Source organism: Hemicordylus capensis, chromosome 3 (genome assembly GCF_027244095.1).
Source record: "Hemicordylus capensis ecotype Gifberg chromosome 3, rHemCap1.1.pri, whole genome shotgun sequence".
Classification (NCBI taxonomy): domain Eukaryota; kingdom Metazoa; phylum Chordata; class Lepidosauria; order Squamata; family Cordylidae; genus Hemicordylus; species Hemicordylus capensis.
The window spans coordinates 274080074-274092588 of NC_069659.1; the positions used below are offsets into that span (position 1 = coordinate 274080074).

The 12515-nt window shown below is 40.9% G+C and overlaps 1 protein-coding gene across 28 annotated transcripts in view; it reads right to left on the bottom strand.

Moving 5' to 3' along the window:
- Window positions 1-4175: 4175 nt before the first annotated feature.
- TCF7L2 (transcription factor 7 like 2) overlaps window positions 4176-12515 on the bottom strand; it is a 286203-nt gene continuing 277863 nt past the window's right edge. For 15 of the 28 annotated variants that reach the window (XM_053308530.1, XM_053308560.1, XM_053308537.1 and 12 more), the window contains one exon: window positions 4176-6326. In XM_053308530.1, coding sequence (XP_053164505.1) covers window positions 5891-6326 — 436 coding nt within the window. In that variant the 3' untranslated portion in view covers window positions 4176-5890. Of the gene's footprint in view, window positions 6349-12515 lie in introns of all 28 variants that reach the window. The other 13 variants (XM_053308559.1, XM_053308557.1, XM_053308556.1 and 10 more) reach the window with 4 other exon arrangements.

Below are 12515 nucleotides of genomic sequence, written 5' to 3' on the forward strand. Positions count from 1 at the left end.
ATAGGATCCATGCCATAAGAATGTAATAAGCCTACTGAGACATTATGCACCCTTATTTTATTGATTTGGACTGTGCATGTCATTATTCCAGAAAAAGTACTCTATGTAGTAATGATCACAGAATTCCAGTACTTAAGAAGATCATTTTTCAATTTTAAGTAAGTTTGAATTTCTAGTTCTTATGGCTCCAAAAGTTTGTGTTAAAGGCTGTGAGTAATGCATGCTGGAATCTCAAAACTCAGCAAGGTGCCTGCATTAGATTGACAGTGTTTTGGGCTCCATGGCACCACCTATGGTAAGCAAAACCAGAAGAAAAAAATACAATTTCCCCCCTAAAGGTAAGTTGTGTAAAATAAGAAAAGGTATGCACATTTGTAAAATGTATATAGGGTTGCAGAATTGAGCTTGAAGTACAAAATTTGTACCATCTAGGCACATTATTTTATTTTATTTCAAATTAACAAGTCTCACCAAATAAGCAAGGTGGCCAAATTTGCAGAGGACACTAAACTATTTAGGGTAGTGAAATCCACAACAGATTGTGAGGAGCTCCAAAAAGATCTCTCCAAACTGGGGGAGTGGGCGACAGAATGCCAAATGTGGTTCAGTGGAAACAAGTCGAGATGTGCACGAACTGGCAGGAGGCTGAATCGGCTGACGCTGACCGGGGAGGCAAGGAGGTATGCTGCTGCCCTGCGCCAGTGATTTTAAAGACAGTGCTGGTGGAGGAAATCGGTGGCGGGGGGGGAGATGCACCCTCCCCAGTCCTTAAGGGTAGCCCCCCCCCATGCTGAACTGACAGACTTTTGAATTGTTTAAGCAGTCCACAAAAGTGCCACTGAACCGGTTTGCGCACATCCCTATAAACAAGTGTAAAGTGATGCATATTGGAGCAAAAAACCTCGGCTTCATATATATGCTGATGGGATCTGAGCTGTCAAGTGACTGACCAGGAGAGAGATCTTGGGGTCATGCTGGACAGCTCATTGAAAGTGTCAACACAGTGCGCAGCAGAGGTAAACATGGGAAATTCCATGCTAGGAATTATTAGAAAGGGGATTTAAAATTAAAATGCTAGTATTATAATGCCCTTATACAAAATCTTTGGTGCAGCTGCATCTGGAGTACTGTGCACAGTTCTGGTCACCGTATCTTAAGAAGGATATAGCAGAACTGGAAAAGGCAGAAGAGGGTAACCAAGATGATCAGGGCCAGCATCTGGGGCTCTTTAGTTTGGAAAAGAGGTGATTAAGGAGAGAAATGATTGAGATGTATAAAATTATGCATGGAGTGGAGATTGGATAGAGAGATATTTTTCTCCCTCTGTCACAACACTAACCAAAGGTCATCCCATGAAACTGAAGGTCGGGAAATTTAGGACTGACAAGAGGCAGTACTTTTTCACACAGTACATAAGTAATATGTGAAATTCTTTGCTATGGGATGTGGTGATAGCCACTAGTCTGGATGGCTTTAAAGGGGGCTTAGGCAAATTGATGGAGGACAGGTCTATCAATGGCTGCTAGTCTGATGGCTATAGGCCACCTCCAGCCTCAGAAACATGATGCCTCTCAGTACCAGTTGCAGGAGAGCAACAGCAAGGCATGTCCTCACCTGTTGCCTGTGGGCTTCCAGCAGCATCTGGTGGGCAACTGTGTGAAACAGGATGCTGGACTAGATAGGGCTTGGGCCTGATCCAGCAGGGCTGTTCTTATGCTTGTACATTTGTTGAGGTTTGACTTTTCAAGGAATGACACAAGGTGTGTGTGTGGGGGGGTGAATATGGAAAGTTATTCAAATTTTCTTTTAAATAAGCACAATGACTTATTGGAAAATGCAATGGGTAAATAAATCTTGATTTTTTTGGTATCATTCTGGCCACTGTGAACACCATATTACGCTCTATTGATGTTGCTCAGTTATACAGTACAAGTGAACAAAAGAGTTTCATGGAAGGTCCAAAAAGAAGTACTTTTTCACACAATGCATAATCAACTTGTGGAATTCTCTGCCACAAGATGTGGTGTTGGCTACTAGTTTGGATGGCTTTAAGAGGGGTTTGGATAACTTCATGGAGGTCTATCAACAGCTACTAGTCTGAGGGCTAAATGCCACCTCCAGCCTCAAAGGCAGGATGCCTCTGAATACCAGTTGCAGGGGAGTAACAGCAGGAGAGAGGGCATGCCCTCAGCTCCTCCCTGTAGGCTTCTAGCAGCATCTGGTTGGCCACTGTGTGAAACAGGATGCTGGACTAGATGGGCCTTGGGCCTGATACAGTAGGGCTGTTCTTATGAAGAAGAAAAACGTTATTCAACCCGAGATTTACAACTTTCTTCTCCACGAGAGACCTGTAGATATTCTTTCTTGTTCTAAAACAAGAAATTTAATGTTCCAAAGACATCTTTTCTCAGGTAGATGCATAATTTCTATTCACACAAAGTAACAGGGCTACAAGTGCATGTACAGGTACAGTGAACCTTTTTAATGAAAAAATAATGTAATGCAGATAACATTACGTAAAAAGAAATAAAGAAACCAAAGATATCTGTACATCAGTGGAATGAGCACTGCTTTCCAAAGTGCAGTGCCTGAAGTTGGACAGCATCAATTGCTCTTGAAATTGATTGGCCACGTGAATTTTAGTCGATTGACAATCATGGGCCAGAAGAACGGCAATGTATAAAATGAAGGGAGATTTAGCTAGGAATAACTGCATATTCTTGCCTACAATGGCCTGTAACATTTTACGTGTTTCATTCGCATTAGATCTTTGCAGTAAAGGGCAGCTGGTGATACCTATTCAAACAGCTACAGGAAGACATATGGTTCTATCAATAATTAAACCTATGGAACGAATGACAGGATGATAGGAGAAAGACGCTTGTTCTTTCCAGGTTTTTTTTACTACAGGCCTAAGTAATCTGTGAAGAGTGATCACGGTAAACTGTGACCATGTCAAACCAAGAGGGAAAGAGATTACATAAAGAAGGTGACCAAATTCCAAAAAGGACGAGGTCCTTCTTTACAAAGATCCTGCTATGCAGAGCAGCATTCTGTAGATGTGGGTCTTTTCATATAATTCCTGTGTAAGGTTTTGTGCATTTCATGTATTGAAAACTGGATCCATGTGTGTGCTCTCCCCTTTCCTCTTTCTGCTGCTCCTTGTGGTGTGGGGAAAGGGAACCCAACAGCTCTCTCATGGTTGTGCATCTGAAAACACGTATATCCACTATCAGGAGTTCTGCAGGTTTCCTTTCTGCACTCTGCAAAAAGCTGTGGAAAGTGGGAGTATGATGATATACTTATGTATCCTCTTTTAATTGCTTTTCAAAACTTGCAAAACAACACCTGTGCCTTCATGAGATTGTTTGAAGTAACCAAAGCCCTGTCCTTTTTAAACAACAACTGCCCTATGCATAAGCCAGAATCTAGAAGTTAGATTTTGGAATTCAAATTTAGATCAGGTGACACTTTTTCACACATGAGATTGGTTGAAGGAACCAAAGCTCTGTCCTTTTTGAATTACAACGGCCCTATGTCTAAGCCAGAGTCTACGAGTTAGAATTGGAATTCAAATTTTTAGATCAGGAGTCACAGTCTTTTCGCCTCAATTCAATGTTTGGTATATAGAATAAAGGTGACATCTGACTAGCATTGTGCAGGTGCAGCAGTGCTGAGTTCCAGACAACCACCTCACTGTCATGTTGGGGAATAGGCATTCTTCAACAATCTCCCCTTCCCCTCTAAAGACGACTGTACTTCACCAAAAGCTGTCCCTGAGGGTCATGCCAATTTCAAGGACATATTTTTGTGGTGCACAGTGGGACTCAGAGGGAAGGGGTCAGCAAAAACTGCCCCTTCTGCTGCTTGTGTGACAGTGCAGAAGAAACCAGGAACTCAACATTGCTGCACCCATGCAGTGCTAGTCTGGATGTTAACCACAGTGTACAATTAGTTCTGATTCCTCCCATGTTTTGATTTTAAAGATTTAAAATATCCTCAGGATTAGGAGGCTGGCAAATATTTAACTGTCCTAACATAATATCTGTGGCTATTTACTCAGTAATATACAAGCAGTGCTCCATTATTCTGACACAGATGCAAAGTACATGAAAGCCTCCTTGGAGTGGGGATTAAATGAAGCCTATAGGTAAATGAGCTGCCAAGTCTTCATCTGCACATACTAAGTTGCTTTTATTAATCCAGAACCGCATGCTACAGATACTGTACAGCATGGACATTTATTCATTACAAAAATGGCTTCCAAACCATTAGAAATGAAAAATCTGAATAAGAGCAATAAAACGGAACAGTAACATCACAACTGTTAGGAAACATTCAAAGGATTCACAAAAAAATGTCATAGTTAGCATCTTAATAAACCAGAGAAGAAAACTGGAGACAGTTTTACAATCGCTTCATGTCAACTACAATGGCACTGGATGAACAGATGATCATTTTTTTCAGCTTTATACAGCATTTATCTTTTTTATTAAAAAAAATTTGCAACATCAACATGCCTAGGATTTTTTTTAAAGTTGCTACCTACCTGTATGTAGTAAGTGTACATAAAGTGGCAGTCTGATTTTTCCTTTTATGAATAATCTAGTATACAGAATTTGGCCCTTTAGGGTTTATACCTCTTCATTTTTAAATGCTTTCTGGACAATCTGCTACCAAACACGTCTGTAATAGGTGACATTAAAAACTACATACATATCTACCTATGTAACATCACAGCAAAACAGGATGAACAAAAAAAATACAGCATAAAAAAGTTGTTGGGTAAAAGAGAAAAAGTCACTGAGAATTTTGGCACATAAAAAGTTTTGCTCACAGCCTACAAGTGGCAGGGAAGTCATCTGCAGTTCTGAATGAGAGACATTGCTGCCTTTTGAACAGCATGGCTAAAAAGTCTCGTGCTAAATTTTCAAGTCTTATTTCATGTAATGGCTTTCAAAGCATTTTTTTTTTTTACACTAGTGATCCATCTGCAAATGTCCATTTGGTGGCAACTGTATGACAGGAAAAAAAAATTAAGAAATTAAAACAACAAAAGAAGCCAACAAAAATATATATATACACATTTATATATAAACTTAAAAACCTTGTACAAATGAGTTGTTATATATATGATGCTTACACTAAGGAAAAATAAAACTTTATACAATGTTTCAAGAAAAAAAAGGAAACAATTTAAAAAGGGGACAACGTACAGGTACAACAAGCAATCTCTAAAGCAATAAATACTACTGGTCCAATAGCGTTGTGATACTTTTTAATTGTTGAGTAGCGTTCCCTCCCCCAAAAAAGAATAACACCATGGAACAAGGTATATTAACACATCTTAACCCTTTGTTTCTGTACATTTAAACAATAACAAGTAACATCACAAGAAAAGTTGTATCACACAAAGGAAAAAAAAAGGGAAAAAATTAGCGGCACTGCATTCATTGTGCCCTTAAAATGTTTTAAAAACCAGATGTAAAATGATTGGTTCGCAAGCTCGTATTTAATACAAATAATAAAGAACCAACGCCTTCAGCAAGGGCTGCTTCAAAATTGCTTCTTTTTCATTTTTAAAATCAGTCTTTGAAACTAAGCTATTGGAACTACATAACAGTTATGTATATATATATTTATATATATATTTTAAACGCTACAAAGACTTTAAACAGCTGTTGATAAAAATTTTGGCAGAATCATGAGGCTTTTTTCTCATCTACATATTTTAAAAAAAATTGAAATAACGATGGGTCAAATATTGACCAATGAACTCGATAGACATCAACTAATGTAGCCATATGGCACAAATTAAAAACAAAAACGGGGGGGGGGCGGCACGGATAAATCTCAACACAAACAGGAAGTGGGCTATAAATGACTAAAGCTATTCTAAAGACTTGGTTACAAGTGACAGTGGCTGAGGCTGTGTCCCAGCCAAAGAATTATGGGAATGCAAGGAGGACGTCGATGGTTGCGCTAACGAAGAGGACGGTGCTGACTGCTGTAAAGTGGCAGACTGATGCTCCAATGCCCCGTTCTGACAATTACTAGCAGGTAGACTGCTGGATTTGCTAGTGGAGCTTTCAGTCAGAACTATGGAGGACGGTGGGGGCGGCATCATTGAGAGGTGTGCCAGTGGGTCGGGTTTCAATGTGAGTGAGAGAGGTTGGGTTTGTTCAGTCTGTGGTTTTGAGTCTCTTGTGGGGGAGGCTAGCATGTTGGGAGAAGACGGAGGAGAGTCTAGTAGGCTTCCATCTGAAGAGGGTGGGCTGACGCAGCTGCCTTCACCTTGTATGTAGCGAACGCACTTTTTTTTTCTCCTGTGAACAGGGAGAAAGTCATCTGTGAATAAAGGGCAAAGATGCAAATGGAATTTTCTTTCTAAAGTAATCCAAAACCAAAGAGCCATCAAGAAATGATGCTGGGCTCTGAGTAAACCACACCAAATGTATACTTGCAATGGTGCTGGTTACAGATGGCAATCAATACCTCTAAGCAATCTTTCTGCCAACTAGAGGAATTTGCTCTTTGTCCCATTTAGGCAATTTTTTAAAACACTGTTTTTAAAAACACTGTTTCATATTCTCTTAGCACTAGGCAAATTTAATTTTGTGCTGTTTGCATCTTCATTCCTTATAAAACATTACAGATAGTCTCTCTTTCTGTACCAAAATTCTGACAGACTCTTGAGTCTCCCTTCAGTGACTCCTGCCTGTGTTGGAGCGCCCAAATTTGCGATAAACTGTTGCCGAGGATCTACCACTGCTGCTTGTTTCTGTTCAGAACCACACCATATGAAAACAAAATCAATATCACACACACAAAAAACATAAGAGAGAGTAAATAGGAAGAATAAAAGGGGAATGAAGAAAAGGAAGATAAACAGAAATACCATCCAAATTAACAAGAATAACTGGTTGTATGACCTGCAGGTTGTGGCTTATCATAAGTTTCTTTTTTTATTTTTGTAAGGTTGGGGTGGGAGGAGGAACTGTTTGGTTTTTGCTTTAATTTATAGGAATGTTGTCTGAGTTCATTCCTGCAGCTTCAAAGAAAAGGTAATCTTGGTTAGGTGCACTGCACAAACTAAACAATAGCAACAGGTATCAGCATCAAGTGAAACAACAATTAAAAAAACAGGGTGGGCTTTAAAAAAGTGTCAGCCTGATTAAACCAACCCATGCTCCATCCACATTTGTCAAACTGAACTGACACCTATCTATTCCACCTACTGCTTTGTAGTTGGAAGACAAGTCTAGCAGCAATACAAAAATATTAAACATACAGCTGGTGAATCTTGTAGAGCAGGTACGCACTGGGTAAACTTATTCTAAAAACTAGTCATAGCGAACACAGCTTTCCTGCCAATAAGCATTCATATAACACAAGGCAACTTACTTAAGCTCACTTATACTTTTCCTATCATGAGAATCTCTGCTGAGGTTGGCAAAACTTGAAAAGTATGGAAGCTTATATAGCCACTGGAATTTGACCCGTGCTGAAGTTCAACAATGCCCCCATAACAAGACAAAGGTTTCAAGCCGACCTGTACACACAATGATAAAGGTCAGCTGGTGAAATGTTTCACTGATGTAACTGTATACCACATCATAACATAACCATTTTATATTGTGTTCTGAGAAGCCTCACTGCAGATCTGAGCAGCAGAAATATATCCACTGAGATTGCAGTTTGCCCACCATCGCTCCCATGTTGCTCCTTTTCACTTCAATGTGGTTAATCCAGGTGCAATGCTCTGCCATTGCACCTTTAGCCTTATCAGGCGGTAGATCACATTAAAAAGAAATGATCACCTGGATTGCCAGGAAACTCAGCAAGCAAACTCTGTATGATTCCTAGAGGGATATGAGAGGCGTCTAACATTCCTTTTCCCTTCAAAAATGAGGCTAAGGTTCTGCCCAAAGTTCCAGACAGCAAAGTCAATTTTTAGGGCACTGGAGACTTTTAGCCACATTCGCCTGCTGATCAATACATGCTAGAAACAAAGACAGTCATGCACTTAAAACCTTAAGAATTAAAATAACAAAAGCAGAGAGCAGAAAACAACAGAAACAAAGAGCAGAAAGATACTAGGAAAGAGAAAGTGCAAGATGGCAGGCAACAGCAAACCATGCTTTATTAAAGCAAGTTAAAAGACAAAAAAAAGTAATTTGGTGGGCTCTAAACAGAATCTTGCTAGAGGTCTCCTACCTTAAGTAATAAAAACTGGAAATCTATTAGTAATAAATTAATGTAACCCACTGGCCTGAACTATTTCATGTTCTTTATGCCACACTATTTAATTAGTTCCTTCAGGCAGAAAGGAGGCAATGTTACCGTATCAACAGTTCAAAGCAGCAATTTTTTTGACCAACCCATGGGAAATGAGCAAGATTATATTAACAGAGTGGTGCTAATATTGAGGAGATCCCACTATATGAAGACATTTAGCATCTAGCATGCAAAATACGCCTGTCTTGCCTGAACAAAGCAGCATTATCCACATATACTGAGCTTGTCCAATAAAAGTCATGGGGACCTTGTGAATGAGTTAACATGCTGTTGGTAGGGGGCTCTGAAAAGCCATGCAGCACAAAGGAGAGAGGAGTACGTATGCACATGCATACATGTTATGGACCAATGGGACAGCTGTATGTATCCCAAAACTTAATTTCACAGATGCATCTCCTTGCTAAAAGATTTGGCATAACCTGCAATAGGCCATTGGAAGAGAACTCTGACCAGCCCAATTAATGTGTGATGAAGGAATGTGGGCACACACATCTCCACTTCACCTGGGATGCCATCGTACAGGGTATGCCGTTTTATACTCTTTCAAGTAGTACTAAAACCACACTGAGAGACGGTTCAAACTGCCTCTACACAATTAGGTACTGTTGTGCTGGGAAAGGGAAAAACATATGTGAGCACCCACACACCTCCTACAAATTAAACTTGGCTGGCTGAAGTATTGTCTAAACAGACCCAATTGTAAGTCCATATGAAGCCAAGAGGTTAAAGAAAGGTTCTTGTACTGAGCTGAAGATAGCTATACATTTTTGCATTGTAAATTTCATCCTTAACAGGATTGAGATTAGTGCTTAATAGTTTCCTCCACCTCCCTACCACCCACTCTTTTCATAATTTAAAAGTTCATTGTAATATTTAGCTGAGAAAAGCCAGGGTTCCAAAATGGAAAAAAAATATAGCATGATTAAGTCATAAGTATTATAAGTAGTGGACAATAACCAGTTTAAGTTAGTCATGACTAAGTCCCATTGAAATGTATGGTTAGTCATGACTAACACTAAATGGTGTTTAGTGGTTTGTTTTTTGTCAAAATGGCTGCTGTTGTAATTCCTTTCTGAAAGTTACTTCAAAAGCAGAATCAGCCTTTGAGTGTACTCAAGACAAACCAATCTCTATGGGGAAAAATACTATGGGAGCTGATGTGATCACATATGATGCAAACCTCAACACAGTAGTTAGGAATAAATTTACAGCTAGGTAAGCTGTCCTGGGTAAGCTATCCCTGCTCATAGAAAACAAGAGGCAAGTTCAGGGCTATGTATATTCTGCCTTTAAAAAAATGGTGCTGTATAAAGCTGGATTCTACAATACATCCAAATGATAAACAAATATACAAACCTACGTATTTATATATTTACAAACACCTACACCATTTTGCATGATTTATTGTGCTAGTCATAGAAAGAGACATGGAGGCTATTCCCACGATCAGGCAAAATCGGGCTAGAGAAGCCTAGCCCGATTTCGCCTGACTGTGAGAGCCACCGGGCTCGCAGGCGAGCCCGGTGGCCTCCAAGCAGTTAACCCGCTAAAGTAACCCTCCCTGAGCCCAGGTTAGTGGAGTGAACGCTCTGCTAACCCGGGCTCTACAACCATGAGTTGCTGCAGTGTGGCTCCGCGCCACAGCAACTCATGAGTAGACCTCTGACTGGGAGGCTTAAAAGCAGCCTCCTGGCTCAGGGGTCCCTCCAGCATGCCCTCTGCACTCGCACAGGGCATGCTGGAGCTTCCGGGGGCCGTGTGGCCCCCAATCCTCCCAGCCTCCGCCAGCTCCATAACAGAGCCAGCAGTTGTGTGGGCAGCCACTTCGGCCGCCCGGAGCAGACTGCCTGCTCGTGTGTGGGGAGAGTGGGCTAAGTCCGCTCTCCCTGCTAACCCTCCCCAGGCTCTTCTTACCGATCATGAGAAGAGCTTCATGGTGGTATACAAGCCACAGATACCCTGCCTCATATTCAGTGCAAATTCTGGCCAACCATCCCTTGCATGCCTAGCATTTGAAATTCCAGCAAAGTAGGCACTATCTATAAACTTTCAGTCCTCTGTTCATAGCCTCAAGGACTAGAAACCTGCTTTAAAAAGAATTTGAATTTAAAACTTCAGGGTCTCTTAGCACCCAATACCAATTGCTGTGCTTGGACAGAATTGCTAATTATAAACCCAGCTCTAAATAACTTTATCATGCCAAGTTCCATTTGCACTTTGTGGAAGGTGGCCAAATTATTTGGCTCAAAGGCCTGGTAAGGGAGTTAATCAGTGTGCCTTTGAAGATGGTGGTAAATGATTGCAAAATATGGTTTAATGTAGTGTAGAGGACCAAATAAGGAGCAAAAGTCAGAATTAAGAACTGAAGGTACATTATATGATTATTTAATGGTTAGGCTCAGCTATGGTAGCCGTGGTGAACAGTGGTAGGAAACTAAATGTTCTTTAAAAGCTTCACACCTAATTGAATTCAAATACTCATTCTGATATTTAAAGTTCTGAATTCTGAATTCTAGATTCCCTACATATGTGCACTCATAGTGTAAACACTGAGAGACTAATCTGCATTTAAGATATTAAATACTCCATAAATATTATGGGTCACACCCAGTGTTCCCTGTAACAGGGATTCCCAGATGTTGTTGACTACAACTCCCATTATCCCCAGCCAAAGGCCACTGCAGTTGCATAATGCTGGGAGTTGCAGTCAACATTTGGGAATCCCTGTTATAGGGAACACTGATTTTACCCTACATTGCTATTCTGCAAATGGAATAACTTCTGTTTATGCCAGTGGCTGATTTTTGCCAATCCCCCTTCCTGCTACACTCCCCATGCTGTATGCTATCCTTTGGAAGGTTCTTTCATCCTCAGGAACAGATGGGTGGGGGTGGGGCAGGGAGCTGCAGAGGAAAGGCAAAATCAGGAAATCTCACTTCTTCCCCTTGAAGAAATGAAAGTTCTTCCATTTCCAGAGCACAACCCAATGACAACAGACTAGGTATGGCTCTTGTGCCTCCTGGAAAAGGATGTTTTTATTACTGCTATAAATCAAGAACTGCCTGATAAGCAAGAAGTTCCCACTCAAATGGTTTCAGTAGTTTCAGGCTAGGACCACAGAGACCAGGTTGCAAATCTCCACCCAGCCCCAAACTCATTGGTGACCTTCAGCCAGTCACTGTCTTTCGGCCTAACCTAATTCATAGGGTTGTTGTGAAACTTTAAAGAAACCCAAACAAACTTAGTATGGTACTCTGGAATAAAAATGTAAATAATAATTTATATTAATATTATTAATAATTTATTATTAGTGAGCCCTGTTATCCCTCAAAAATTCACTTTCAAAAAACATTACACTAGAGTCAAGCAAAAACATGAGGGGAAAGCAATGGTCTACTTTGAAGCGATTCACATGAGCAGCAGAAACCGGGCTAAGGGAGCCCAGCCCGGTTTCTGCTGCTCGTGTGCAGCAATGGGAGTTGTGCGGCTCCTGGAGGCAAGCCCGCCTAAATGCCCCCCCTCAAAGGAGGTTAGCGAAGAAATCATGCCGCTAACCGCTTTTGGGGTTTTTTTTGTCTACTGCAGCTGCTTGTAGTCACGACGGACACACTTATGGGGGGACACCAGGAATGCACTGTGCATTCATGTGGTGCATTACTGGGGCTCCCGGGGTGTGTGTGTGCGCCATGGCTGGATGCAGGAGCACCAGAGCAAAGCCACTGCTCGTCTGGGCAGGCAATCCACCCACCCAGAGAGTGCCATGTACTTGTCTGCGGGGAGGTAAGCACTTTTGGGCTTCCTCACCACATAACAGGGTAGCCCTTCCCACTTGATCATGGGAAGAGCTTCGTAGTGTTGGAAGTGTCCAGTCTACGAGTCTGTTGCAGTAAACTCTATTAAAAGTCTTTCAGTGGTAAATCTACATGTTTTATGGTGTTACGAGTGCTACTTTCAAAGATGCTAACCAGAAATAAAGCTTTCTGACTGAAAATAAAATTATGTAAGCCACTTTTTCTCATATACAGTTCAAGGATAATTTAATTCAAAAATCACAGCTCAAACAGAATATGCTCTTTAAAAACAAGAGGAGAATGTCTTTCTGCTTTCAAATAATAGAATGTTGCTTTAGCAGATGGTTAATAGAAGATACAAACATGTTTCAGAACAGGGACTGATTAAAGGAGGCCCAATGGCTCCCCAACAAGACCTCCATCCAG